Consider the following 25,859-nt stretch of genomic DNA (forward strand, 5'->3'; position numbering starts at 1 on the left):
GCAAATAAAACAGTCCACGCGAGATACACGCGAAGCGGCAAATCAGCTTCTATTTGGCATCAAAAAAGTGTAGGTTTGTTTATAATGAGTTAGCCTTCCAGTTGTTGTAGAGTTCACTGTTGGGAACTGAGATCTTTAGCACCATGGAAACGTGACGTCACCGCTTAAGACTCTATAAAGAATATAGATTACGCCCTGCCCACTTTGGGAAGGAGCCTTGTATGCATATTTTTATATGAATTTGTTTTTGAATTTGATACTAATGTCACATGACCTTAAAAACACTCCATAATGCAAACTGCTTAGCAATAGCAATTGAACATTCGAAGGTGAACATGTTTCTTACTTACTTACCTGAGCTGTTGAATGTTCAGTTTGTTGGTTTACTTGCTAAAAGCCTGATCGAGCTATTCAGAAGATCGCACTTTAGCTGTCGTCTCAATATCTACAAAATTAAATATTAAATAAGGGCATTGTCGACGTATAATATACAAAAAACAAGAAAGAAGAAACAAGCCAAAATATCTGGGTAAGTTACATTTCATATTTTGTTTTATTGTTAATGCACATGTGTACTTGCTGTTGTAAGTCTTAAGAAAAAAGATTGTTTTGCTGTAAGGTGTTGGCGTGAATATTAGGGAGCTTTAGCAAGAGTACGACTACGACTACGAGTACGAAATTTGACCGTGTAAGGGAATGGCTCGAGGAAGTTTGTTGTCGTTGTCGCGTCGTCAAAATTTTGTTTTAGCTATAAACAACAGAAGGAGCCTTTTTATTGTGAAAAATATTGACGTTTGCGAAGCAGCTACGGCGCCATTTGTCAATAATGACACATGGCACAATGAGTGGCACAATAGCAGGTATAATTTTTCCGCCAGGATTGCCACTCTTCGATTTTAAACGCTTTTTGGCTTTCGTAAATCGGTCCCGTATTTTCTTCCATTTTTGTCTGCAAACAGCATGATTTGTTTCGAGCTTTTCGCGATTTCCTATCATGAATTCGTAGTTTTTTGTAAGTCTTTATAATCCATTCTAGACGAGTCTTATATATATGAGGGTATTTCCTAACTTCTTCCGCTAATCTTTCTTCGAATCCATCCATGATTTAAAATTTTTTCATATTTGTGATAAATATATGCTGAGACAAACACAAATGACTAACCACGTGTTATTAGACAGCCAATTATCTTGCGCGACAATTCGACAAAATGTCTGCGACGTTACAACTTTTTGCGAGGCGCACGTGTGCGATAATACGGTGAAATTACGTCAAATGTTACTTCCGTTTTGGTGATATGACGTCATTTTCCTCATGCGACATGGCGCGCGACACTTGTCGCACGAAGTATAAATTAGCCTTAAGGACTGGTACAAGTAGGCGACAGATTTTTCGCTGAGTGGCGCTTCTGTATATATCTATTCTGTGGCAACACCCTCCATGTAAACGGAAGTATAACTAAGATACTAATATCATAAAATTCGTATAAGCTTACGTACGTCGTTTGGAATATGTCGTGAACATTTTGGGGACATTTTGTGTGTTCGTTACGCCAGCTTCATATCAAAGTAAGCTTCACTTTGTTTTTGTGTCTGCTTGTTAAGTCATGAAGTTATGACGACTTCCAACAATAATTTTGTGTTCCCGTACTCAGCTGAGAATTTTATTGTCTGTTGCTCGCAAACGGCAATTTGTATCTTGAAATAATTATATATCGAAGAAGATGACTTCTCAAAGTATCGTTGATCAAAGTTTTGTAGAATAAACGCAATCTTTTGGTAGAAAAATATGAAATTATTAGTGTTTTTTTTCATTCAGAAAAGAGAGCGACTACTATAGCACACCCATACATAACAATTGTATAATAGTTTATCAACGTTTTCCAGTATACTTTATTTGTTGTAATGACTTTTTTAGTCAACTTTCCCATCTTATTTTGACAGACAGTCATGTCTTGCTCCAGCTGTTTCTTCCTGAAATATTTTGCTGTTTTTTGGTTGGCTTTCAGTGATGGTAAGATTGAATGTCTTAAATTGGTTAACTAGTCATGTAGATACTTTCATGATTTTGTTTTACTGCAGCTCAACTTCAACTTCCTTCAGAGGGTTCGGTAATTGTTCTTAACTCTGGTGAAACTAAATCAATAACATGGAGGTATAATGGTGTGGTGCCTGTGTTTGCTTTTAAACGTTGGTCTTTCATTGGTGTTGATGGCACAAAACGTCTGGCAAGAAAAGATTCTGGTGGATTAGAAAAATTTCAAGAGCTCAACATAGACTCTACAATAGCAGAACCCTTCACTTTGGAATTGAGGAATGTAAATGAAATATACAGTGTAACATACTCCTTACTTGGTCTTAATTTTCTGGTGCCTGAGGTTAAGACTTGGTATTTCAATGCTGTTGATGGCACAAAACGTCTGGCAAGAAAAGATTCTGGTGGATTAGAAAAATTTCAAGAGCTCAACATAGACTCTACAATAACAGAACCCTTCACTTTGGAATTGAGGAATGTAAATGAAATATACAGTGGAACATACTCCTTACTTGTGGTTTCAAGTACATCAGTTGCTAAAACATCAAAAGTTGATGTCTTAATTGCTGGTTTGTAAAAACTGTTATTTTTTAAACAGAAGTATAGAAATGACAACCCTTATTTCATGGCAACCAAAATTATTTTCTTCGTCATAAAAATATAACCATTACAATGATGATGCCATTTTGTTGCTGACTCTACTCAGTTCAAGATTTTTATTTTTGCCTCTGTTTTTAAAAAATTTCTTCATTTTTCAAAATATTCTTACATTTTATCTTATCAGCGAATCATTTTTCTTTCAGTTCCACCAACAATTGATGTCAACTGTTCCGATACAACAACTCTTAATGCAAGGGCATCTTTTTCTTGCCAATGTAATGCAAAAAATGGTAATCCACCCGTTAAAGAAGTCAAATGGTATAAAGGTACTCAAGTCCTTTCCTCAGGGACAGAAATGGCAGAATTAAAAATTGAGCAAGCAGATCGCTTTGACAATGGCCAGTATAGATGTGAAGCAATGGGCCACGAGAAAGCAAAAGCAGAAAAAGCAATTGAATTGATTGTCAACTGTAAGTTAACTTTTGCTCTTGTAAAAAAAAATTTGCTAGTCAGCAAATTTCCATCAAACTTAAAGGCTTATGTAAATGCTGTAAAGAGTTTAAAAGTTTGAAAATAATTTAGTCTTGTATATTGTCTTATTGTATAGATAAACCGGTCAATATTCAGTTGACTCTCCAGAGAGATGGTGATAAAGCAACATTGACCTGCTCTGCTGAAGGCAATCCACCACCAAGATATGAAATATTTGTTAATGGTTCAATAAGTGTTATCAATGGATCAACACTTGTCATAAATGAAGTCTCCACAAAAAATGTTGGTTATTACACTTGTCAAGCAACCAATATTTTAGGTAGCCAATTGTCACAAGAAGAGAACCTAGCTCTAAAAGGTGAGTATAAAACTTATTGAGAATCAACTGAATTTTTTTATTCAATTTATATTTTTTAACAGATGATTCATGACGTTTGCATATTATTGTGGAAATGATTTATAGTAATATTCATTTGTTTTTGATAAAGCGTCTTAATGAGTTGTCAAGACATCTTCCTATTTGAAAAATTTCTTTTATTTGTAAAGCTTTAATTTTAAAGCTATTTTTCAACTGAAGGCACGAGCACAACTACATCATCACCAGCTGAGCCAAGTAATGATTACTTATAGCTTTGCACATATACCTAAATATACCCACATTTTCATCTAATACACAAGACAGTCAGAAGGGAACTTATTTGCTGATAGTTCTCATAAGTTTAACAATGTTCTTGTTAAGACGCTATATCAATTTTTGTTTGATGTGGTATTCTTTCATCCTTACTTCATCACTTTCATTATTGGTGGTTTGATATGTTTATTTCAGTGACTAGTTAAGAACAAAATGTAGTTATGTTTATTTCATTATGTGATGTATATGGCTGTATTTGAAAAGGTTTTTATTGCTTTTTATCATGGCAAAATGTTATCAAACCAAGTTCATGTGTGCAGAGAAAGTCTTTCCTCTGTGTTTTTGCTTGAATGCCACTTAATGCTCTTTCAACCATAATGTTGTATATAAATATTTTAGTACAGCTAACAAGGGTTAAGAATTTTTGTATGTTGAGCAGTTACATTTTATTGTATTTTGATTCATTTAGACCCAAAGGCCACAAAAAGTAGTGAGGGTGGTCTTGTTGGTGGTGCTATAGCTGGTATTGTTATTCTTTTGGCTGCCAAAAACATTCAGTTTGAACTACATACTAAATTTTTACTGTCCCGTAATCATAAGTCATTCAAACTGACATTACATTTGAAGAAGATTAACTGAGGTAGATCACTGGATAAGTTTTCCTTTCCAGTCATCTAAGTGATTATCCACTCAAGGATAATGTATGGACAATGCCATTAACGTGGCGAAACAATTTTTCGTTGGTTACAAAAAATCTAAAAATGTACATGTTTGTGTATTAATGGCGTTTATGTCTTCCATTTATAATGTATTGCCAATTGTAACAATACATACAGCACGCAACATTAACTGTGATATTGCTCTCTTACGTCATAACACTTGAATGTAAATAATGTTTTGAAGAATAGAATGCACAGATGCCAGACATTCTTTTCTAATTCACGAACAATATGAATAAAATAGCTGCTTGTAGAAATATTAGTATTTTTGCAGCCAGCCTAACTTTACAGATAAACCAACTAGGTCTGACTAAAGTCTAACTATTTGCGCTAATTCTTAATTCTTGTTGACTCAAACTCAAGAAACTTAAATAGTATACTTCCTTAACTAAGAGTGCATGGGTTCTGTTAACAAAGGTTTGCAGTTAGCATGCCTACCTAGGATTCTAACATCTTAAACTCATGATGCAAAAGGGTTTATGGTAGACGAGAAGTTTATTTCAAATTTAACCAATTTAGCCTACCCTTTCTAACCTTGCTCATACAAGATCAGCCTTTGTTGATCTGGTAGCACCTTGATCAATGCTGGCATATTGAGTCTACGGTGGAGGTTCATCTGCACGTGGCCTGCTACCACCTGCGTTCAATGCAACTGGATCAAGGGCAGCATAATGCTAGGTAAAAATATGTTTTAACCATTGATATGATTTTAAAATGACACACGTACAATACTTAATGTAATAATAATGAAGTGAACCAATGGGGCTGTGATTAGAAACTGTATTGCCATAAAGTGAATAGTTTGAGCTCAAGAGTATGTTAGGACGTTAGTAGAAGTACATCATGTAGGTTTGTACAGTTCTCAGAAGTCATTTTCAAAGTGAAAAGCACTAATGCCAAGATTCATAAAACGTCATTCAATACCAAAACACTCTTCCTCTGGACTGCATTACTGTGAAAAATCAACATTTACCAAGTACTAATGTGGGAGTGAACGAGTGAACGAATGAATGAATGAATGAATACATAAGAGATAAAAGATATCTGCATACATTATCCTTGTCAGCACTATCTGCAGCTTTGCTGTACTCAGCATTACTCTTTGAGTTACCCAGTCTACAAAAAATGTTGAAAAATATGATCACTTCATAAAAACAGTCAGGACTGGTTTTACCTATATACAATTGAAGATACTTTTAAATTGCTGAGAGCTTACTAACCTGCTGTCTTTATCTAAAGTGAAAAATAAACAAAAAAGAAACTATTAAACAAAATGATGAATGAATGAATAACCATCAATAGAAAACTTACTTTTCTTAACTACACAAAAGTAAACAACAATGACAATGATGATGATGACAACCAAAACACCAATAACAATACCAGCAATAACATCACCACCAAGACCACCCTCACGATTTTTACGGCCTTTGGGTCTAAATGAATAAAGATACAGTTAAATCTAACAACACATAAAGCAAAAATAGACAAACTACTATGATGTCAATAGCTACAAAATCTTTGTTGATGGAATCCTAACTAGCATCTACTCAAAAAAAAACACTGAATAGGAAAAAATATGACGTGATGCTAAAATAAATGGGCATCTTAAGTGTATAACTAGTATAGAACTAATAATTTGTTCACTGTGTTGCAATAAAATCTTGTATTGACCATCTACCATTAATTAAATAAAACATTATAACAAAGCATGAAATTGTTTTGTTCAAAAGATCACTAAGATATTGTCGTTTACCACCATTAATTATCTATGTATTGGATGAATTTTAGTTTTCTTAAAATATTGTAACAAATTTCAAATTATGAAACCAGCCAAAACTTTCTCACAATACCAGCACAAAATATTTAATCAAAATATTTTGACTTGACTGTCAGATTTTTCAATGTAATGGTGATTGCAAAAAATTGATAGAGCGTCTTAACAAAAAAATACCTGTATTATTTGAGTTGGGAGTCAAAAGTATCAATACCAACACATGCCATGTATATTGGAAAATAATATGTGTAAAAGTATAGTTGGTAGTTACCTGTGTCAGTTGCTGATGGAGTAGTTGTGCTCATGCCTTGAGTAAGTAAAAAGAAAAATAGCTTTACAATCAAAGCTTTAAAAAACATTTGTTTAGATGACTCATTAAGACGCTTTATCAAAAAATAAATGCACAATAACATTTCATTTAAATGCAAACAAGATGAATTTTATAACATTACCCAGCTAAAAAATTTAACTTGATACTCAATGATATTATTCTCACCTTTAAGAGGTAGGTTCACTTTTTGTGACAATTGGCTACCTAGATTATTGGTTGCTCGACAAGTGTAATCACCAACATTTTTTGTGGAGACTTCATTTATGACAAGTTCTGATTGATTGACAACACTTGCGTCATTGAGAAATATTTCAAATTGTGGTTGAGGGTTGCCTTCAGCAGTGCAGGTCAATCTTGCTTTATCACCTTCTCTTTGAAGAGTCAATTTAGTGTTGAAAGTTTCAGCTAAACAAAAGCATGTGCAAGCTTTATCCACGCAGAAACTTTCTTGATATGATGACAAAAGTACAATTTCAGTTCTTACAGTTAACAATTATTTGAACAGTTTTCTCAGCTTCAAATTTCTCGTCACCCTTTGCTTCACATCTATAAGGGCCATTGTCATCACGACCAACCCGAGCAATAGTTAATGTTGCCATTTCTTCTCCTGAGATAATCCTTTGACTACCTTTATACCATGTGACCACAGCAGGAGGATTACCATCAACTCCTTTACATTCACATGAAAAATAAGCACTTACATTGAGAATTGTTGTGCTGGAACAATTGATAGATATTTGCGGTGCAACTGTGATAAAAAAACAACATTTAACACAATAAAACAGGTATCCATCCAAGTACAGAGAGTTCAACACACAAACCTGCAATGCACAGGTGAAGGAGGAAGCCTTACTGACCCAAGTCCAACTTCCATGATATATGTTCCATTATATGTTTGATTAAAATTTTTCAGAATCAAAGTTAAAGGTAGTATAAATTGAAAGTCTAGACCATTTGAAACAGGGTCTACAACTTTTCCTCTTGCTACTAAAACCAGATGTGTAGAGGCGCCAGTAAAAGTCAATGATTGAGAAGTAACTTTATTAATGTCTCCACTATATGTCCACACAATTCTCCCATCTTGAAAGGAGTAATGTGATTGTTAAGTGTGATGTCTTGAGCATTAACAACAGTTTTCAATAATATGCACCAAACAAAACAGCAAATAAATAAATTAATATAAATTTTAAAGGCCATTGTTCATATTTAGTTTATAAATTAAAGACATATTTGACAAACCAAAGGACTTATTCTAACTCAGACTTCATGAGATTATGTGATTGACAGAGTTCAAGAATGTTGTTTTATTGTCAGCAGGATTTGCTCTGGCTTCATAATTACAAATTGTAACTTCATGTCTGTGAGCCTAAAAGAACAAAACAAAAACTTTTGTCATAGTTTGTGTATATAGAGGATCAATATAATGATTAATTGGCATATATTGTAATTTATCTCTTGAAATTCACCTTTTAGACCAATATATGTAACTATGGTTGTTTCTGCACCATAATTTAAGGGGAAATACATTGACAAACATTGAATACTTGAAAATATTGGCACTCTATACATCAATTACAGTGTTACATTCAAACCTTCAATTAGTTGGACAAAAAAAGTGGTTAAAGTGGCTAAATTCACAAAGATTTCGAAATGCTAAAATCTAGTAGTAGAACTAACTTTGTATAAAACAAATTCCGAAGAAGCAAGACATCTTGAGATTGCAAAATATGCATCAAAACAAGACGAGAAGTGAACTGTAAATTTTCGACTTTATTATAAGATCATTGTATGAAATTTTATAGGTTCAACAAATTCTTCCCATTGACGAGCGTGGAACATATGCTGCATCTTTAGTATCCCCTACCACCATTACGTCATTACATTGCGTCATCATTGATATGTTTAATTACTATTGTTTAGTATAGACAACGTCATTCACATTAATATATGGAGGATATCTGGGGAAGACGGGCGCTCATGTAGGATATTATCGATAATCGTAACTATTGAGGAAATCAACTTTTAATCGTTCAGCATCCAACTTTGAGTATCTTTCTTTGAGGAGGACATCCGGGGAACAAGGGTGTTTACGAGGGATATTGTGGTACACAATCGTACCAATTAAGGAAATCAACTTTTAACGTCCAGCTTTGAGTATATTTCCTTCACAAAGTTGTCCTGTTCTACGAAATAAATTAGAGTTCAAACGACCAGACAGGGCAGCTAACAAAGACTCATGGAATAAGTTTGTTATGGCTACAAAGGTACATGTATTTTTATACATTTCATACGGTATAACTTTATCAACTTTAATCTTTAATGTACAATCATTCCATATGTATCTCAGGTATCGCACAATCCTGTTTTAACGATAACCTTTAATTAACGATCACGAAAACACAAATTGTCGTCGCCTTTTCTTTTTGACATACAAATGCAGTGTTCACTTAATTTCATCGTTCTTTGTTATTGGTGTGAAAATGTTAGTGATTGTTGTCTTCACTAACATTTCTTTTGATTCATATTACTACGATGAGTTTATTTTTTACTGATATAAACTCTTTGTATGTTTTACGTTATTAGTTTTTGTACCATTGCATATATCTATAGACTTTTTTTTATTTCATTATAATATACTTAATGTGTTCTTTGTTTTCTTTGAATGGACAAGTTCGTCTGACCAACTTTTAAAATAATATCTTAGCTAATTTGCTTTAGGACTGCATGGATTATTTTTGTTTTCGTCAATCTCTTCCTTATATCATTTTGGTCCGTTCTTGTTTATAGAAATAACTTCAGAAAAGAAAGTCACTATAATTCACGAGTAGACAATGAAAACTTTACAGCAAGTTTTACGATTTTTTTACAAGGAAAGGCAACAGGGATATTGTCCTTGATGATGGGACTGTTCTGTCAAATGGGAAATGATTGATACTTTATTTACCTATTTTATCTATGATTATTGTATGTCTTGTAATAGTCTTGATCTTAATTGCACTTTATGCATATTTTGACTAGTGATGACAACGACAGTTCCTAGTTAAGAACGGTTTCGTAGCCAGAAATTAAATTTTGTCCTGTAGAGCAAATTTTTCTTTCATTACTGCAAAAAAAAACATCAGATTTCTAAACAAATTAATGATTATCATAATGTTCTGAAATGTACTTAGCAGGACCAAAACTTGCAGCCTGGCGACGTTACTAGTTTAGAAGCTATCAAATTATACTGTCCAATAGCATGGAATTGACCAATTCTCTTAGATTTATAACCAAACAATGATATAGTTAATGTAGTGTAAAATGTGTTGACTGTATGTAACTTAATATACCACTTTCTTCACTCATAATGAACATGCGTAACTTGAATGTACTTAGGATTTTAGGTATATTTTATGATTGTGTGTGTTATACCTAAAACATTGGTCTATAACTCTTCAATAAATTATTGACAAAAACTGTCGTCTACGTCGTTTGTGTTTTAGCATAATATGGTGTATTTTTATTTTATTTCATTCCTTACTTGCTCCTCACTGACGATTTGCAATTCTAAATCTCCCCCCCCCCCTGAGCAGAGGAGTATATAAATTTGTGCGGGGGTGGGGTGGCGTGGGGTAAAGAGACATACTTTAACGACGCTATTGGCCATGAATCAAATTTGAAAGGCAGTGGAGATGAAGTTCACAACACAACATATGGTAATGTCTAAATTTGCGCGATATTTTATCTATGATGACGTGTTTTGTAAGTCAGGATGCTTGGAATCTTTTCAATCGAAATGAAAGAGCATTTTTTGTTACTTGCCAGTTGCCATTGCATTGACGTAGTGAAATTAAACAATCGATCATTAAAGAAATGAATAATTTCACACCGCGATACCAGTAAGTATTTTCATAAAAAAAAATACTTCCGAGTTTACAGACGAAAATCTGAAGTTTTATAAATCTGTAAATTATTGTCTAGAGTTAAGGGCTGGGTTTTGTTATCCCTAACACTAGTGCCAGTCATTTTTGTCAAATCATGAACAATAAACTTACAAGTGTTATGAGAGACAAATATAGCTTTTGAAATACCGTTAATAATAAATAAAGATTGTCACAAATATAGTTTTTGAATACACTTAAGCTTGTCAACGTCATTTTGACCTGGCGATTTCAGTTTCCGTCTGCTGACGCTAGGAGAAATTCTGTTGATAAAACTTATAAAGATTGGTGGTTTATCAAAAATGAATAAAAAAGATAATTATCTGTCGTTGCAAGGATATAAATGTCCTGGTTATGAAGATGTTATAAAATAAGAGATCATAAGAATAGTATCTTGTTTTCAAGGTCGTAATGTTTTTCATAGGTCATGTTTTTATGCAATTTTTTTGTTACATATTATGAAAAGTGAATAGCAGTTCAAGAAAAAAAAATCTTATTAAGAAGCACTTCTATTTCCTATCTTTTTTCGTATAAGATTTTCAATTCTACACTTACTCCTCCGTCACTCTTGCGAATTGGAACTGCTAAATGAGATAATTCTTCATATCATTTCCTAAATAAAGGCTATTAATCCAGATAATAGGACAGAAAGTAAGACTGGTCACTTATGGTTTGGAAGAGGGTTCATGTCTTTGATGACAGTGTTTGTCGTACTGTTTGTGAATGTAAATATTTCACTTCATACGAAATATCTTTTATGTTCTGTATGTTTTACAGCGGCTACAGTTTTACAGAATACAGACATTAACTTCAGGTCTTGATGGTCAATTCATGAACCAACAACCTAACGTTCATTATATATATGTTACACCTATACACAAAATTTAAATTCAGTCCTTAACAAAAATCTTTTTGTGGTCTTATGATTTGTCTCTTGCCACAATCAACAAAGAAATTATCCACACACCACAAGATCCGGAAACATTTGCTCAATGTGCCCAGTCACGTTGTGTAACTCAACAGTTCCTTATAAGGTTTGTCCACCCTTCCTCAGTTCCACTAACTGCTGTGTCCTGTCTGGATAATGGGATTGTTACCATTATACAAGTCGTAGCTCTTCTCAGCTTGTTTAAAAAAAGATATAAAATATATGTTTGCACAGGATGGTCAAAGAAATAGACCTTTCATCTTTTGAACATTTCAGTACACAACATTTTAATTTTAGGAATACTTTTTTGGAGACCTCGACTTGACCTCAGTCTGCCTGTCTCTACATAGTTTTCTGATTTATTTATGCTTTTATTTAAAGGCTTATACAAAGTGAGGAGACTTAGGAGAACTTGATAGAAAATCAGTGAAAGCCCGAGACAGAAGGACGAGTGGTTGACGGTTGCACCTTGCACCCGCTTGTACTTCTCATAAACGTCTCCTCGATTTACCTAAGCCAGTGCAAACACAATCATCTTTTATTTCTTTAGAAAATAGCAATAATGCAAACAGATAAATGTAAAACAAACATTTTAATTTTTCTCTAGAATGTATTCATGTGATTTGCAATTAAATTTCCTTCAACTACTTAATTCCTTAAAAGCCTTTATGGTATTCAACAAACGATTACGCCCTGCCTACTTTGGGGAGCCTTGTATGCAATTTACATATGAATATGAGAATTTGTTTTTGAATTTGATACTAACGTCACATGACCTTAAATACCTTCCATAATGCAAACTGCTTAGCAATAGCAATTGAACATTTGAAAGTGAACATGTTTCTTACTTACTTGAGCTGTTGAATGTTCAGTTTGTTGGTTTACTTGCTAAAAGACTGATCGAGCACTTGAAAAGATCACACTTTAGCTGTCGTCTCAATATCTACAAAATTAAATATTAAATAAGGCCAATATCCTTGTGTTGCTGACGACGACATTGACGTACAAAATACAAGAAACAAGACAAAGAAACAAGTCAAAATATCTGGGTAAGTTACATTTAGTTTAAATATCTGGGTAAGTCATATTTTGTTTTATTGTTAATGCACATGTGTACTTGCTGTTGTAAGTCTTAAGAATAAAGATTGTTTTGCTGTAATGTGTTGGCGTAAATATTCATCCCACTTGGAAGACGCCATCACGCCGTGTATTGAATTCGCATTACGAAAATTATGGCGATTTTGAATTTCAAATTGTGAGAAAAATCAGTGAGCATTTCTTCATTTAAAATGCTTTTGTTTGTGCTTTTGAAAATGAAATACCTAAGAATAAAGGTAGTAAATTGGGCGGAAATCGATGAAAATATTTTAAGGTATTAAGTGAATATTTATGTATATTATAATTCTGCGTAAAAGGATGTCACAGGAATAATATTTCCATAAAGGCAAATTTTGTTTGTACAAGTCATCGTTTTTCATCAAAAGTAAGAAACGATGCTGAAACGCAAGACAATTGACATTCCGTATAAAGTAAACATTTTTAGTCTAAACGCTTCGACAAAGACAAAGCGGTAAATAAGCCGTTTGGTTTTATTGACTATGATGATATGATGTATGAATTTCGCGTTCAACGTTATGACTTCCATGTACGCATATTGGTTTTCTGTCGGATGAAGTTGATTGTGATAACTTTGAATATACACCATGCACAAGACAAACTTCTGGCCAATTTGAAGTTTGGATAGAACACTTGCAAAGTACATACGTTTTAATTGTATGTCACGCGAAGTATACAAGTGCAGATTCATAAGAAGAAGAATAAGAGTAAAAAGACGAAACGGTGAAATAAGGTCGTTTTTACAATTTTTGGATGACAAAATAATTCAATATTTAGCCGATCCCAACAAATGATTCTGCACTAATCATCTAGTTGACATTAAGAGACTTTATCTTCTCGAGTTTCCTCTACTGTGGGAGCTTCTCTGCTGCAATAGGATAATATTCGGAACTACAACGCAACCAAGATGGTCTTGACCACCACAATATATTATTTTTTAACTCTCTTACCAACACTCCTCCTTTCCCAAAATCTGCAAGGTTTTCCTTACCTAGGCAATAGGGAGCTTTAGCAAGACGAAGTTTGACCGTGTAAGGGAATGGCACGAGGAAGTCTGTTGTCGTTGTCGCTTCGTCAAAATTTAGTTTTAGCTATAAACAACAGAACGAGCCTTTTTATTGTGAAAATACCAACGTTTGCGAAGCAGCTACTGCTCCATTTGTCAATAATAATATCAACTAATCGGTAATACTGATTTTGCGAGAACATAGGACTGTTTAGAGTGAAAAATCTTCACTATTTTAAGTTTTATGTACATTATATTTATGCTATTTTATTGTTTGTTTACCGTTTACTTTGTGTTCGAAATACATGAAAGTTTTCAAGGTCATATTTTTTAAATGTACATATGCGCTCAAAAAAGGTTCTAAAGTAAAGCCTGGATGCTCGAAAATAGTACTGTAAACTAAGTTCTTACACAATAAAAAAATATTCCTACTTTCTTTGCTTAAAAAGACATCGTAGTCGCGACTACGAATTTTTTACAAAACATCATACTCAGATTGATGACGGCTACGTGTTTTTCGCGCCAAAATGACGTAATTCGTACTCGTAGTCTTTGCTAAAGCTCTCTAAGGGGGTGTTTACATGAATCCGGAATGACTTTCATTCCCGATCGAAACGTGATGTCAATCCGTGTTTACATGAAACTAATTGTTATTTTTCTTCGCACTCATTTTAACCCATTTAGCCTCTTTATTTACTTACGAGCTTCAATTTGCCAGAAGACAATACCCATGTCACATGCGTGCTTCGTCATTAATCACAATATCATTCCAGAATGAACTCAATTCGCGTTTACATGAGATAAAAAGTAAATTTCGATCCGGAATGAAACTAGGAATGAACTCGATCCGGATCGAGTTGTGACTCATTCCGGATTCATGTAAACATGCAATAGGATTTCTTTTAAAGTGGAATGAGTTCATTCCGGATCGAAACTCATTCCGGATTCATGTAAACACCCCCTAATGTCATCGCTCTGCCACCTCTCCGAACCCTCTTTCACGCTCTTATGCAACACATCGCAATCTATAAAACAGAGACTTTGTCGTGGTGACAAATTTGTGTGAGCAATTTGTCAAACACTTAAAGTGAACAATTGCCATGATGAATGGAATGAAACCAAATAAAAAACCACGAAACCCTAGATATAACCGAGAAAAAACTAACAAGAGAAAAACTAAAAAAAAAATCCAAAGTTCTGAAAAGAACTGTTACAAACTTAAGACACTTTGCCTTTCGGCAATTGACTCGTCAGTTGTCAACATTTGTTATCTGTTAGGGTGAATCAACTTGTAAATATATGATTGGTTTTGGTAATGACTCATCCAACATGGGAGATGGATCATCATCAAAAATAAAGCCAATTTGAAAATGAACCACTTTTTAGTTTCCCTCAGCAAGACACTAATTTTGTTTAGTTACTTTAAACAGGGTCAACTAAAGGAGTGTGCCCAAGGGGTCTGGGCCTCGGGCTACTCACTAAAAGGGGCCACCAACCAACTAGATCAGTCTACCTGCTCAACTGATAATACAAGTAACGTCTACAGAATTAATGACATCGGACTGTATTTAGCTATAATCCCAAGCCTAATATATGACTAATTGAAAGATGCAAAGAATATTCAACAATATGGTAAAAGAATGTTGTCCAAGCATTCGGCTCAACAACCTAGAAATGACAGGGGTCATAGCACAGCCAAACTGCCCTTTCTTTATCTACACATTGAGAAATTTGTTTTTAGGGCCCTAAAACGGACTGTTTTTATTGCATGCCTAGGTCGTATGGTCTAAGTATCAGCATAGAAATTTGTGCAATAAAGGTCACCGAACATACGATGGGCCCCAGGCTTCCTGAGAGGTTCATCCGGCCCTGGTTATATATGTATCATTAAGCTATGTCTTTTATTTTTGTTGATCTACGCTCCTGCCTTAGTAGAACTTTGCTTTTCTACTCAAATCAATTTCTTTCTTTCAACTTGCGAGTTTCTTTTTATCCAAATTGATGACCTTCCAAGTTTGTTTAATGAAGTAAAGCGTTACAATTCCCTGTGAAATGCAAGTCTATCAACAACCGTAATTTTAGAAAATACACTCAAACTGAAACTGTGAACTTATTACTTGATAATGATAGTAGAGTTAGAATCAAAAGTTGTGAAAGAAAAATTATACCTCTTATATTTGTGTCCAAATTAATTAAGAATGCATTTGAAATACTACATTTACTGGTTTGAGCATCAAAGTATTCTGTAGATGTGGGTGTGGCTCGATATATGGTGTGGTTGAAATTGAAAATGGTGCTCTTAACTCTAATGAATTCTAAAGCCATACAAAATATTTCTATTTTTTAGGAAAAATGATGAAGGCAAGTGTAAGAATTTTAATCGTGGCATTTTCAATATTTATTTTGTCTTGCAGAGGTACATCACTTTTTACAACCATGCATCTATAGTTTTTTCATAAATGGTTTTTGACGTATTAATATCCAATTTCAATTTCAGGAACAATAATACCTCCACCTGATGGTCAAAGATTTGTATTTTTACCTGGATCTTCTCACAATATAAGTTGGACATTAAATGTTACTGGAAACATTAATGCATGGCTTTGGAATTTTACACCTCGTGGTTCATCTTCCCCTCAACAACTTGCAACAATATTTTCTAATAGTGACACACCCCAATATTCACCATCACCTTTAACATTTGAAGTTTTTAAACTTGGAACTTTGAGGCTGAAGAATGTAAATCAAAGTTACAATGGTGAATTTGAATTTAGTATTTTAGCTACTCCTTCTACTCCTCCATCAAAAGTAAATGTTTATATTGCTGGTAAGTTTTAATTATTTCAATGTTTCTTGTATTGTATGCATTGCTCTGAGTATTTAATGAGGGAAACTTGGCCTGAAAATGTAGCCGAAGAAATGTATATAACAGTTGCTTGTTGTATTTAGAAATTAAACTCTAAGTTAGAATAATATTGCCATCTTGGGAATCTTATTCATAAAGCTACATTTAAAAACAATCCGAATGGTAAAAATACAACCGCAACACTTTAAACAAGGTGATGGCTCTTTGTGGTGTTATTGATACTATTGCATGTCTATAAATTGTAAAATCAACAAATACATAGCTTTCAATTTACACAAAAAATGTATACATTTAGGTAGTCAGTAATTAGGCCCTCCTCTAGTTTGAATAACTGGATTAATGCGCTTTGGCATAGATGCAGTTAGTCTGGGGCACAGTTGTAAAGCTGATTTCAACTCATCAATATTTTTGAAAAGTAAGAATTGTACCGATTTCTTCACAGCTGCCCAAAGTTGTGAATGGTGTTGAGATATGGTGAATTAATTAGCATACAAGTTTTGGCCCTTATCGTTAGCCAATCAATTGGTATGAATATTTTACATTCAGCTCTGCCCGGCTGAATTCGTTTGAAAATACAATATTCAGCAATTATTGAAAGAGGTTGTGTGTAATATGAAAAATTATAAAGGCCTCGGTATATTTTAACCGCTGGCAGATAAGATCTACCAACTCCCAAAATTAAGTTCTCTTGTGACAGAAAATTAGATTAATTGTAATGAAACGTTCTTCTGATTCGTGCAGGTTTTTTACTTCGCGACTTGTTGAGTGATCTATGTTTTGTATACGAGAAAAGAAAGATTTAAAGTGACTTGTTTTAAAACACGTAGGCTCAAATTGATAACTTTATCCAACTCTTTTTCTGTATTCCAGTCGTAGTGTGTGGCTCCTAAATAAATATGGCAACGAAGTAAATGAACTTTGAGTCTAAGCCAAAATTAACACCAAGATGTTATTTATAGTCACTGCAAAGTTTCCCATATTTTAAAATGTTGCTCTCCTTATGTGTTACCAGAATAATTTGACTGTGCTTATCAAAGCGGACTAATGACTACATAATTTAAGTGATGAAAATATTATGCTTTTAATGACTGTAGAATATTGAATTTTATCCTTTACAAATCTTCTATTTTAGATATAACTCCTACGTTATAATTCAATGCGTCTACCCCACTGACACATACAGATATATACCATATAATTATATCGTGGTAATTATAATGACTCTGTCTTTTATTTCAGTTAAACCAAACGCGACAATTAATTGTTCATCTCCTCTGTTTGTGAATGAAAGTGATGGTGTGTCATGTGTATGTAGAGGTGAAGGAGGTAACCCTCCTGCTAATGTCACATGGTTTGATAAAGATAACAACATAATTGGTGATGTTGGAGTTGAAAGTAAGACATTAGTAATCACTGGTGCCTCACCAAATGATCGTGGAAGTTACAGATGTAAAGCTGAAAGTTTTAATGATCCACGTTTCATTGACGAAAAATCCATTGAAATAATAGTGAATTGTAAGTTACGAACTTATATATTTAGTACTTTTTGCAATAAAGTTTTCAAATTGTCAAATACGTAGAATTTTGAATTTTAAATTTTAGATAAACCAAGAAGTACGACCATAACCCTATCAAAAATAAATGCAAAAATTGGTAAAAGTGTGATTATATCCTGTGAATCAGATGGTTTTCCTCCGCCAGCCTTCATTATTTATCACAATGATGCTGTTGTCAGTGACAAAAAGACATACAGCATTCAATCTGTCAACATCAGTCACAAAGGTTCATATCGTTGTGAAGCAAACAATAAACTGGGAAATGATTCATCTGATGTTAAAAATCTTACTGTCAGCCGAGGTAACTTTAAGAATCTCAGTTTATCTCTTGTTGGACTTTTATTTTGCATCATGTACGAGCTATTTTGGTAGCAAAAATTGACGGACTATGGTCATCTTAACATATTAATGAAGTTCTTTTTACTTCGCTGCACTTAAAACAGTCGTATGAAATTATATTAAACACTAGAAGATTGCTACGAATGCAACAGCTTTTCATTTTATTGCCGCACCAACTCAAGACTTTAGTTTCCCGTCCGTTCCTTTCTGAGATTGAACGATAGATAGGCAGAAACATCACTTGTAGCGTACACAAGTAGAGTGAGTACGCACTTAACAAGAAAATCACAGCGTTGTATCAATATGGCCAAAAAATACCGGAGTTTTCGTCGTTTAGTCGTCGTTTTCTATAAAATTCGATACAAACTAAAGTCTAAGTTAGGGGAGCTTAAAGAAAAATCTACTGTTGTTTCTAGTGTGGTGAAGTAAATGTAGGGGAGTTCAGTAACATTAAACATATTATTTCTTGCTATATGTATACATTCTTCAGTAAGCGTAAGTAAAAAAATTTCAGCATATCTGTATTTCATTTTAACGGTATTAAAGTTGCCTTAAACATTAATTGCCTTGAGTTTATTAATTTAAATAGAATACTTGGCGCTTAAACTATTTTCTTGTATTTCATGGCACTCTAAGTGTGTTTTAATATACTATAAAAAACAGAAATAAAAGAATTTCATTAATGATGTAATTCTAATGCGAACCATTTCTGTCATTGTGCTAGAGCAACAAAGTTCTTCCAGTTCATTGCCGACAATGTCTTCATCGATGACCATTTTGCCATCAACTAGTTCCGCTCCCACTAATAACGGTAATTTTAACGTTTTCTGTTGTTTATTCCAAGTGGAAATATCATTTTTGGAAAGCATGCATTAATCTTGATGTTTTTAAAGCTCTTTTTAAAATTCAGCAATTTTGTTCCCATTTAGGACGCCAACATACTTTAGTGTTCCTTTTTTGCTTATGACAATTCTTTTAGTCTGGCTTTTGGCTATTTCAAAGTATTTGTTTGACCTAGAAATTAATTATTGTTAGAATTTGTAGTCGTTATTAATAACACTGTTTGTTAGGATTTATCAAAGTTCACAAATATTTCTGTGATGTCGCTCAACTAATTCCTTTTCTACAGTCGGCAAAGATGGCGACGGTGGATCAAACATCGGTCTTATCATTGGTATTGTCGTTGGAATGTTGTTCCTTGTCGCCATTCTAGTCGTTGTCATTTTCTGCTGTTATAAATCAAAGCAAAGTAAGTTCAACATAAGAATTTTTCATGGTTGGAAACGTTGAGTAGAATTCCTTTTTTATTTAAAAGCTGTCGTTTATGTCAAATTATTAAACATCTACTTTTGTCTTCTTTTATTTGTAGAAAATGGATACCAGTAAGTGAATTGTTTGTTTTAATTGTGTTTGTATAATTTGTAATGGTGATTCTGTTTTTGTGGCATGTATCAGTTGTTAGAGGAAAATATTGAACACGACGTGCCATTCAAACGCCGTGGTGAAAATAACGTAAAATAATTTGAGAAGGTCGTGTATAATTAAGTTCACGTCATTTTTACGACATTTTCACAACGTCTTATTGTTCGTGCTGTGAAGAACTTTGAGTAACTGTTTTTGTTGCTATTTAAGTTTTTGTCGGATTTCGTCCATAGTATGTTCAAAATTTAATCATGTTTTTTAATGTTGCAGCGGTGAAAATGGTGTTGAACCTTTAGCTGGAGCTAATAATCCACAACCCAATCATTATGAAGAGGCTGGAGGACTTAGAGAAAATGCTTATGAATCCGTTGGCAATCAATATGAAACAGTAAATAATCCAGCAACAAGTAATGAAAATAAACCATCAACAAGTAAAGCACCGCCACCTGTATATGCCTCGATCGATAGAGAAAATAGAGAAGGAAATCCGGTTTGTTGTGGATCTTTGTCATTTATTATTTATAAATGGGATTTGTGCATTTATTTTGTTTTAGTTGGATTATGGCAATGATTTTGAATGCATCATGGAGATTATGCAGGGTGTTTAAAAAAAACTGCTCATATTTGAAAACACCCGCGACATTTGGAATTTATACAATTCAGCAATACATGATCCCCAAAGACCTGTAAACGCAATTGAAAAATATAATACGTACGAATTGCTTCATTGAAACTTGATTTTATATTTGACGATTCTCTCTAATAAACGCTTTGACTCCAATAGTCTCACCCCACACGTTGCCATTGTTAACAGTGGGTTATCGTTTGCGCTAAGAAACCGTATAATTAGTCTTGACTTTGTTTTTATGTGCTCACAATATGGCGATGGAGAATGATGTAAAAGTCTTTTTATTTAATTCCTTGTGTCAATTGAAGGCCCCCCTCCCCTTTCTAGGCTGCTAATGCATTTATTTAACGTCCTGTGTTTATTAGGTCATTTACGATGTATAAAAAACCTATGTATATTTTATCATCTTATGCATATATGATAAAATATATGGTTAAACATTGAAAGTTTCTCCGGATTTTTATATATAATTTTATTGTGCTTTCGACTCGATGCTTCCTGCCTTCTTCAGAATTTATGAAGTTATTAGCTATTTACAATCCGGAGAAACTTTCAATTTTGAACAAGAATTATGTCGGGATTACAAATCTTCAAGCTGATAAAATATATACATATACAATGACAATATATACGTATGTTTTTATTTAGTTATACTCCTACCTTGACTTTAAAGATGAACCTAAAAGAAAGCCAGACAAAAATCGTCCTGCACCAACTGAATACGCCAGTATTGATATGAGTAAACTGGCACCTGTCGAGAAAAAAGACGACAAGAAAGGCGGTGACAAAAAAGGAGATGAAAAGAAGGAATAGTAAGTTTTATCTTTTGGAAAATATCCACAAAGGTCGACGTCATTAATTGATGGTTGAAGAAAAAAGTAAAAGTAAAAATAGATTCATTTGTTGAATATTTTTTTAAAAAATGCCGAAAACATGCTTTTCTTTCTCTTATTTTGGTAGTTTAATCTTATTATAAATTTCCTTTAGAACTGGCGATCGTCGTTAGTAAAAGAAGAGAATGTGTAAAGACTTACTACATTTATAAAGATTAACTTTGTTCTTCATTAGATAATCTAGATTTGATCTCTAAACACTATTAAACTGAATACTTTATGATTGTGTCTGTGTACATAATCTTTTGCCATGAACAAACTTGAATCTTGGCATCTATGCTACAGTTTGTGAATGTATTTTACTAGCCTTTATAAGGCAACAACATTACACACTGACTTTAACGCAGCATTTTGAATAGAATATTGTTTTAATCGTAGTTCTACTTTCATTATTTTAATTATCATGGTTAAACCATTTAAACTTTTATTTACATAGAAATTAAGTGTAGAAATTAGATAGAAAAATCAAGCAATGTCAAGGAGTGTGATGGAAAACTCTTTAAATTGCTTCTTTACGATTGAATGATTTCATATGCATTAGTGTAAGGGATGTTTACGAATAGAACAATTTCGTGATCATTATTATATTTTTGCTTCTTTATTTTCGTGTCTACTGTAGATGTGAGATTTGACCTACCCCCAAAGACAAGCTAACATTGAGTGGCTTTGTTTCAGCAAGCTTGGGCGGTAATAGCAATTTTTTAATTTAAAAATTTCTAGGAAGACAGCAAACTGCAATTTAAAACAATTCAGTGAACAAAATTTTAACGTGTGAGTCACTGCACAATGGTTAGCTCTATCCTTGCTTCGTGTAAACAATGCTTCAATTCCATAAACATCAATGGTAGTTTTCAGCAAACAAATATCTCAATTATGCTCATCAGTGGACAATATTCACAGCCGTTCCATCAATTGCAGAAATGTTTGGTATTTGTGACCAATAACAAAAACTTCAATTCTGTGCATCTATGTTTTTTCCACACCTGGTTAGTCAAAGATTTGTATTTTTACCTGGATCTTCTCACAATATAACTTGGAGATTTGAAGTTACCTCATCCATAATTGTACGTGTTTGATCCTTTATCCCTCGTGGTTCTACTGCTGCACAACGACTTGTAACGATAACTGGTAATGGTGAACCGCGATATGATTCATCACCTTTAACATTTCAAGTTTTTGAACCTGAAACTCTGATGTTAAAGAATGTCGATCAAACAGTGGTGTTTACACATTTACTATCGTAGCTAATACTGTTGACACACAAAGAAAGTAAATGTTTATATTGCCTGTAAGTTTTTATTTTGGTGTTTTTTGTCTGATGAGTAGTCTGCCGAAATGCATAGTGTCTTGCAGCTTTAAAAACAATTCTTTAAAATTGTTTGGTTAGTGTTCAGGTTTTAAACAGTTCTTTTAAGAACTATTACGTTATTATTTTAACCATTCACCATGGTATTTGCTATTTTTTAAACAATTTTAACTTCTAATATACCCGATTAAAAAGAGCAAAGTCGTCTGACGTCATCCATGTACAGTCCTTTGCTAAACAGAAGTTTGCATTCCAACCATCTGAATTGAAGTTGCTTGGGTTGAAGTGGTAAAAGTTAAAGGACAACTTGGTTATTTGTCATTTGATTCACTGTTTTACGAAATCAAAAATTTCTCAATGATGCATGCCCCCTGGGACTCGTTAAGAACTTTCTCAATCTAGCCACGTTTGGTATTTTCAGCTAAAAACTGCAGGATAACATCATTGGTAAGATAGATAGGGTAAGCAGGGGGCGGATCAAGCTTTTGCAGGGCCCCCGGCGATTCCAAAGTCCCCCCCCATCTGGAATTCTTTGTAGACAAAGTATTAGAAATTTTTAATTGTGCATTAAAATTGTGAAAATTTCTAAGAATATTTCAGCAAAAGTGATTTATACAGATGTTATTTTTCACAATGATTTTCTTACAAAATCCACTTGTGGATGTTCATCGACTTCAAGAGCATTGTAATCAACTAGGAAATGGATATTGGCACAGCGTGTCGAAGTATACTTTCACAATTTATACATTTATCTAAAATCAGCATTAAGTCATATGTAAGGATAAAATTACAGAATAAAGATCGTGTGGCTGGTATTCTGTTTTTAAAACAACTCTGGGCAATTTGCGTGGCTTGTCATGAGAGAGGTTTTGATAAAATATGATCGCTCTGTTACATATGACAGCGTTGTCACGGCGTTTACATTCTTTTCATTACTTATATAAATATTTGCACAACATGAGATCCGGAAATAATTTTGAAATAAGGAAAATTAGCTGGTTTATTTAAGAAATACGTGAAGGCTTTTCACCAGCTTAGTTACTTCAGTATTTAAGGTAAAGTGAACCATTTAAAATGTTAACAAATATTGTTGGACAAGATTATTTGTTACATGTTTGTAATTGTAGATCGTCCAGGTTAGTATAGTCCTGAGAAAGACTGTTTTTGTTGTTGTTGACTGACGTTTCGACAACCTTAGCGGTAGTCATCTTCAGAGTCAAAATCAACCATTTTCACTCTGAAGATGACCACCGCTCGATCTACATTTACAAACATGTAACGATACTTCCGGGTTCAAACCATTTACTGTAAGATTTTTTGTTAAATAATTTCATTGACATTTTACGGAATTTCCTGTGGAATTAAGAAGTTGTCTGAGATGTATCATAGTGGAAAGTTCTTTAGTACTTCCGCAAAGTACAAAACAAAAAAATCTTGTTTTACTGACAACAACAGAGGATTTTTGCCATGAATTTACACCGAAATACAATGTTTTCCATCGAAAATTTTGGAAGTTTTACTGTTGCTCTTGTTTCCTTCAATATTAATGGTGATAGGAAATTAAAAATATACATAAAATATGAAGGAATACATCATATATTTCTGTACTATTTCTATGACTTTACTTAAGTCACAACTTCACCTTAATCTTTATAGACAGAATACAAGATGGAAAAGTTTGGCTTCCTTTCATTTCTTTTGTTCTGTTGGATTTCATCTTGTCAAGGTATTTATTAGTTTATTAGATCATTAAGGAAGTAAATGGTTATTTTTGTCAAATAAAACTGTGGAATTTGCTTAGAAATTTAAGGTATATTGACTAAAAAATTTACTTAATTCTTCATTATGTGTACAATGACCATAACCAGTTCTGCATTGAATAAAATAATTTAAAAGCAATACCTTGCAGTATTTTAGAAGACGAAGAGTGTTTTTTACCTTCCAAATACATGCATGTAATGGTTATTTAGCAAATAAGTAAGAATATCTCATTCATGATTCGACAACAGAATCTTTTGTGGTAAAAAGTGATAACACTTGTTCTTGTGCAATAATATCAAATGTGTTTCATCATTATAAAATATGTTGCTCTATGTGGCTGAAGTGCAAATCTAAATTATAAATTATTGAATATTTATATGTCTGTTATTATTTATCTATTGATGCTCATACCAACATGTCGACATGTCATGTACCAATGCACTTAATCATTTGTTGATTAGAAATTGACCTCAGTCATTTAGTTTGATTTTTTCCATTAAGTTTTCAAAGTTCACCACTTTTAAGGATTTAGAGATTTTAGCTTCTTCTGTAGCATTGCTTGTTTTGTTCTTGTAAGTAAAAGATCACATTTGGTCTTGATGTTGTCACATTAGTTTGTACAGCTCAATTTTAACCAAAAAAAACTTAGTTATCAATTACACAATTTTTTTGGAAACCAGAGACTGTAGGGTGTTCATAATTTCTCTCATATACATCATAGTTGGAAACTGCTTGCTGTCTTTTGATATCTGGTTGAAGTAATGTTCATCTTTTTATCAGTTTCAATCAACAAGGTTCTTACTGATACATGTAGAGGTACTTGTTACAGTGTTCTCTGCTACTGAACTCTCAGCATTGAGCTTAACAGTTAAACCTTTCTTTCCTTTTTCTCTATGTCTTTATTCATGGCCACCATGCATCCATGACATCTCCTGGGCTGTGCATTTCACTCTCGACTTTCATGGATAAATTTCATGAAAAAGATCCAGGATGCCACTTTTTCCTTGTGCTGGAACAGGTACACAAAATTCACTTAACAGACATCCATCTTGTTCATTTAATCTTCTTTCAGCATTAAAATGGCTAATTTGTTGGCTAAAAACTGCATCTTTCAGAGTCCACTGTCTAATATTCTATCTCATGTCCCATGCTTTCACAGGGCTCTATAGTTTTGGTTGTCAGATTCACAATCATATTTGTATGTATGCCAAAAGACAATCGCTGAACTCTGCCGACGTCATTTTTGGCACAGCTTTATCCCATTTGAAAAATATAAAGTACCGGTACCGTATATATTTGTTTGTGTTTGTTCCGCGCTCTTCAAATATTGGGAACTTTAGATGCGGCGCTCATTCGGGTGCAGTGCTTAAGCGAGTAAATGTGGTAACAGTTTTTTCTGTATAGATCTTGAATTGATGATCATAAAGGAATTGACATTTTTTCTTTACTGCACAAGGCAATGACAATCCTTCCTTGTTAAGCTGAGTATATATCTTTACTGACAAGGTCAACGTCTTTGAAGCTGTTGTTCTTTCG

General features: G+C 33.4%; 3 protein-coding genes and 3 long non-coding RNA genes across 10 annotated transcripts; 4 read left to right on the forward strand and 2 right to left on the reverse strand.

The window, feature by feature from the left end:
• Positions 1-277: 277 nt before the first annotated feature.
• LOC124451384 (cell adhesion molecule 3-like) lies at positions 278-4,770 on the forward strand. 3 transcript variants are annotated; one of them, XM_047002000.1, is made up of 7 exons: positions 1,369-1,566; positions 1,942-2,011; positions 2,080-2,326; positions 2,522-2,601; positions 2,836-3,102; positions 3,240-3,482; positions 4,225-4,770. In XM_047002000.1, the coding sequence occupies exons 2-7, from the start codon at positions 1,948-1,950 to the stop codon at positions 4,392-4,394; spliced, it is 1,071 nt and encodes a 356-aa protein (XP_046857956.1). In that variant the 5' UTR covers positions 1,369-1,566; positions 1,942-1,947; the 3' UTR covers positions 4,395-4,770. The 3 variants fall into 3 exon arrangements, with proteins under 3 accessions (XP_046857955.1, XP_046857954.1, XP_046857956.1); XM_047001999.1 differs by lacking the exon at positions 1,369-1,566 and adding an exon at positions 278-529 and having other exon boundaries at positions 2,080-2,601; XM_047001998.1 differs by having other exon boundaries at positions 1,368-1,566; positions 2,080-2,601.
• A 307-nt stretch (positions 4,771-5,077) lies between these two features.
• LOC124451394 (carcinoembryonic antigen-related cell adhesion molecule 1-like) lies at positions 5,078-7,327 on the reverse strand. 2 transcript variants are annotated; one of them, XM_047002012.1, is made up of 7 exons: positions 7,067-7,327; positions 6,748-6,987; positions 6,523-6,558; positions 5,786-5,910; positions 5,695-5,707; positions 5,527-5,590; positions 5,078-5,148 (listed from the first exon to the last, which is right to left on the reverse strand). In XM_047002012.1, the coding sequence occupies exons 1-4, from the start codon at positions 7,179-7,181 to the stop codon at positions 5,795-5,797; spliced, it is 507 nt and encodes a 168-aa protein (XP_046857968.1). In that variant the 5' UTR covers positions 7,182-7,327; the 3' UTR covers positions 5,078-5,148; positions 5,527-5,590; positions 5,695-5,707; positions 5,786-5,794. The 2 variants fall into 2 exon arrangements, with proteins under 2 accessions (XP_046857968.1, XP_046857969.1); XM_047002013.1 differs by lacking the exons at positions 5,078-5,148; positions 5,527-5,590; positions 5,695-5,707; positions 6,523-6,558 and having other exon boundaries at positions 5,791-5,910.
• A 282-nt stretch (positions 7,328-7,609) lies between these two features.
• On the reverse strand, positions 7,610-8,297 carry LOC124451406. The gene is made up of 2 exons (XR_006950444.1): positions 8,260-8,297; positions 7,610-7,948 (listed from the first exon to the last, which is right to left on the reverse strand). It is a non-coding gene; the product is annotated as an uncharacterized LOC124451406 (long non-coding RNA).
• A 92-nt stretch (positions 8,298-8,389) lies between these two features.
• LOC124451399 lies at positions 8,390-9,822 on the forward strand. The gene is made up of 2 exons (XR_006950437.1): positions 8,390-8,846; positions 9,370-9,822. It is a non-coding gene; the product is annotated as an uncharacterized LOC124451399 (long non-coding RNA).
• A 2,379-nt stretch (positions 9,823-12,201) lies between these two features.
• On the forward strand, positions 12,202-21,857 carry LOC124451382 (B-cell receptor CD22-like). 2 transcript variants are annotated; one of them, XM_047001994.1, is made up of 11 exons: positions 12,202-12,479; positions 15,900-15,968; positions 16,050-16,379; positions 17,658-17,933; positions 18,021-18,275; positions 19,038-19,124; positions 19,443-19,562; positions 19,683-19,695; positions 20,006-20,225; positions 21,012-21,175; positions 21,351-21,857. In XM_047001994.1, coding segments are annotated over exons 2-11 (1,530 nt in total). In that variant the 5' UTR covers positions 12,202-12,479; positions 15,900-15,904; the 3' UTR covers positions 21,352-21,857. The 2 variants fall into 2 exon arrangements, with proteins under 2 accessions (XP_046857950.1, XP_046857951.1); XM_047001995.1 differs by lacking the exon at positions 19,038-19,124.
• A 398-nt stretch (positions 21,858-22,255) lies between these two features.
• LOC124451401 lies at positions 22,256-24,699 on the forward strand. The gene is made up of 2 exons (XR_006950439.1): positions 22,256-22,544; positions 24,219-24,699. It is a non-coding gene; the product is annotated as an uncharacterized LOC124451401 (long non-coding RNA).
• The last annotated feature ends 1,160 nt before the right edge of the window (positions 24,700-25,859 follow it).

The sequence above is a fragment of the Xenia sp. Carnegie-2017 genome, unplaced genomic scaffold (genome assembly GCF_021976095.1).
Source record: "Xenia sp. Carnegie-2017 unplaced genomic scaffold, XeniaSp_v1 HiC_scaffold_24, whole genome shotgun sequence".
Classification (NCBI taxonomy): Eukaryota; Metazoa; Cnidaria; class Anthozoa; order Malacalcyonacea; family Xeniidae; genus Xenia; species Xenia sp. Carnegie-2017.

Bases quoted from the DNA above. Each gene is read 5' to 3' on its own strand.
- LOC124451394 (XM_047002012.1), bottom strand. From the start codon at position 7,181: ATGGCAACATTAACTATTGCTCGGGTTGGTCGTGATGACAATGGCCCT. The intron at 6,988-7,066 runs GTAAGAACTGAA...GCTTTTGTTTAG, and splicing joins TGTTCAAATAATTGTTAACT to CTGAAACTTTCAACACTAAA. The intron at 6,559-6,747 runs GTGAGAATAATA...TACTTACTCAAG, and splicing joins AGTGAACCTACCTCTTAAAG to GCATGAGCACAACTACTCCA.
- LOC124451382 (XM_047001994.1), top strand. From the start codon at position 15,905: ATGATGAAGGCAAGTGTAAGAATTTTAATCGTGGCATTTTCAATATTT. The intron at 16,380-17,657 runs GTAAGTTTTAAT...CTTTTATTTCAG, and splicing joins AGTAAATGTTTATATTGCTG to TTAAACCAAACGCGACAATT. The intron at 18,276-19,037 runs GTAACTTTAAGA...TCATTGTGCTAG, and splicing joins AAATCTTACTGTCAGCCGAG to AGCAACAAAGTTCTTCCAGT.
- LOC124451384 (XM_047001999.1), top strand. From the start codon at position 1,948: ATGTCTTGCTCCAGCTGTTTCTTCCTGAAATATTTTGCTGTTTTTTGG. The intron at 2,012-2,079 runs GTAAGATTGAAT...GTTTTACTGCAG, and splicing joins TTGGTTGGCTTTCAGTGATG to CTCAACTTCAACTTCCTTCA. The intron at 3,483-4,224 runs GTGAGTATAAAA...TGATTCATTTAG, and splicing joins AGAGAACCTAGCTCTAAAAG to ACCCAAAGGCCACAAAAAGT.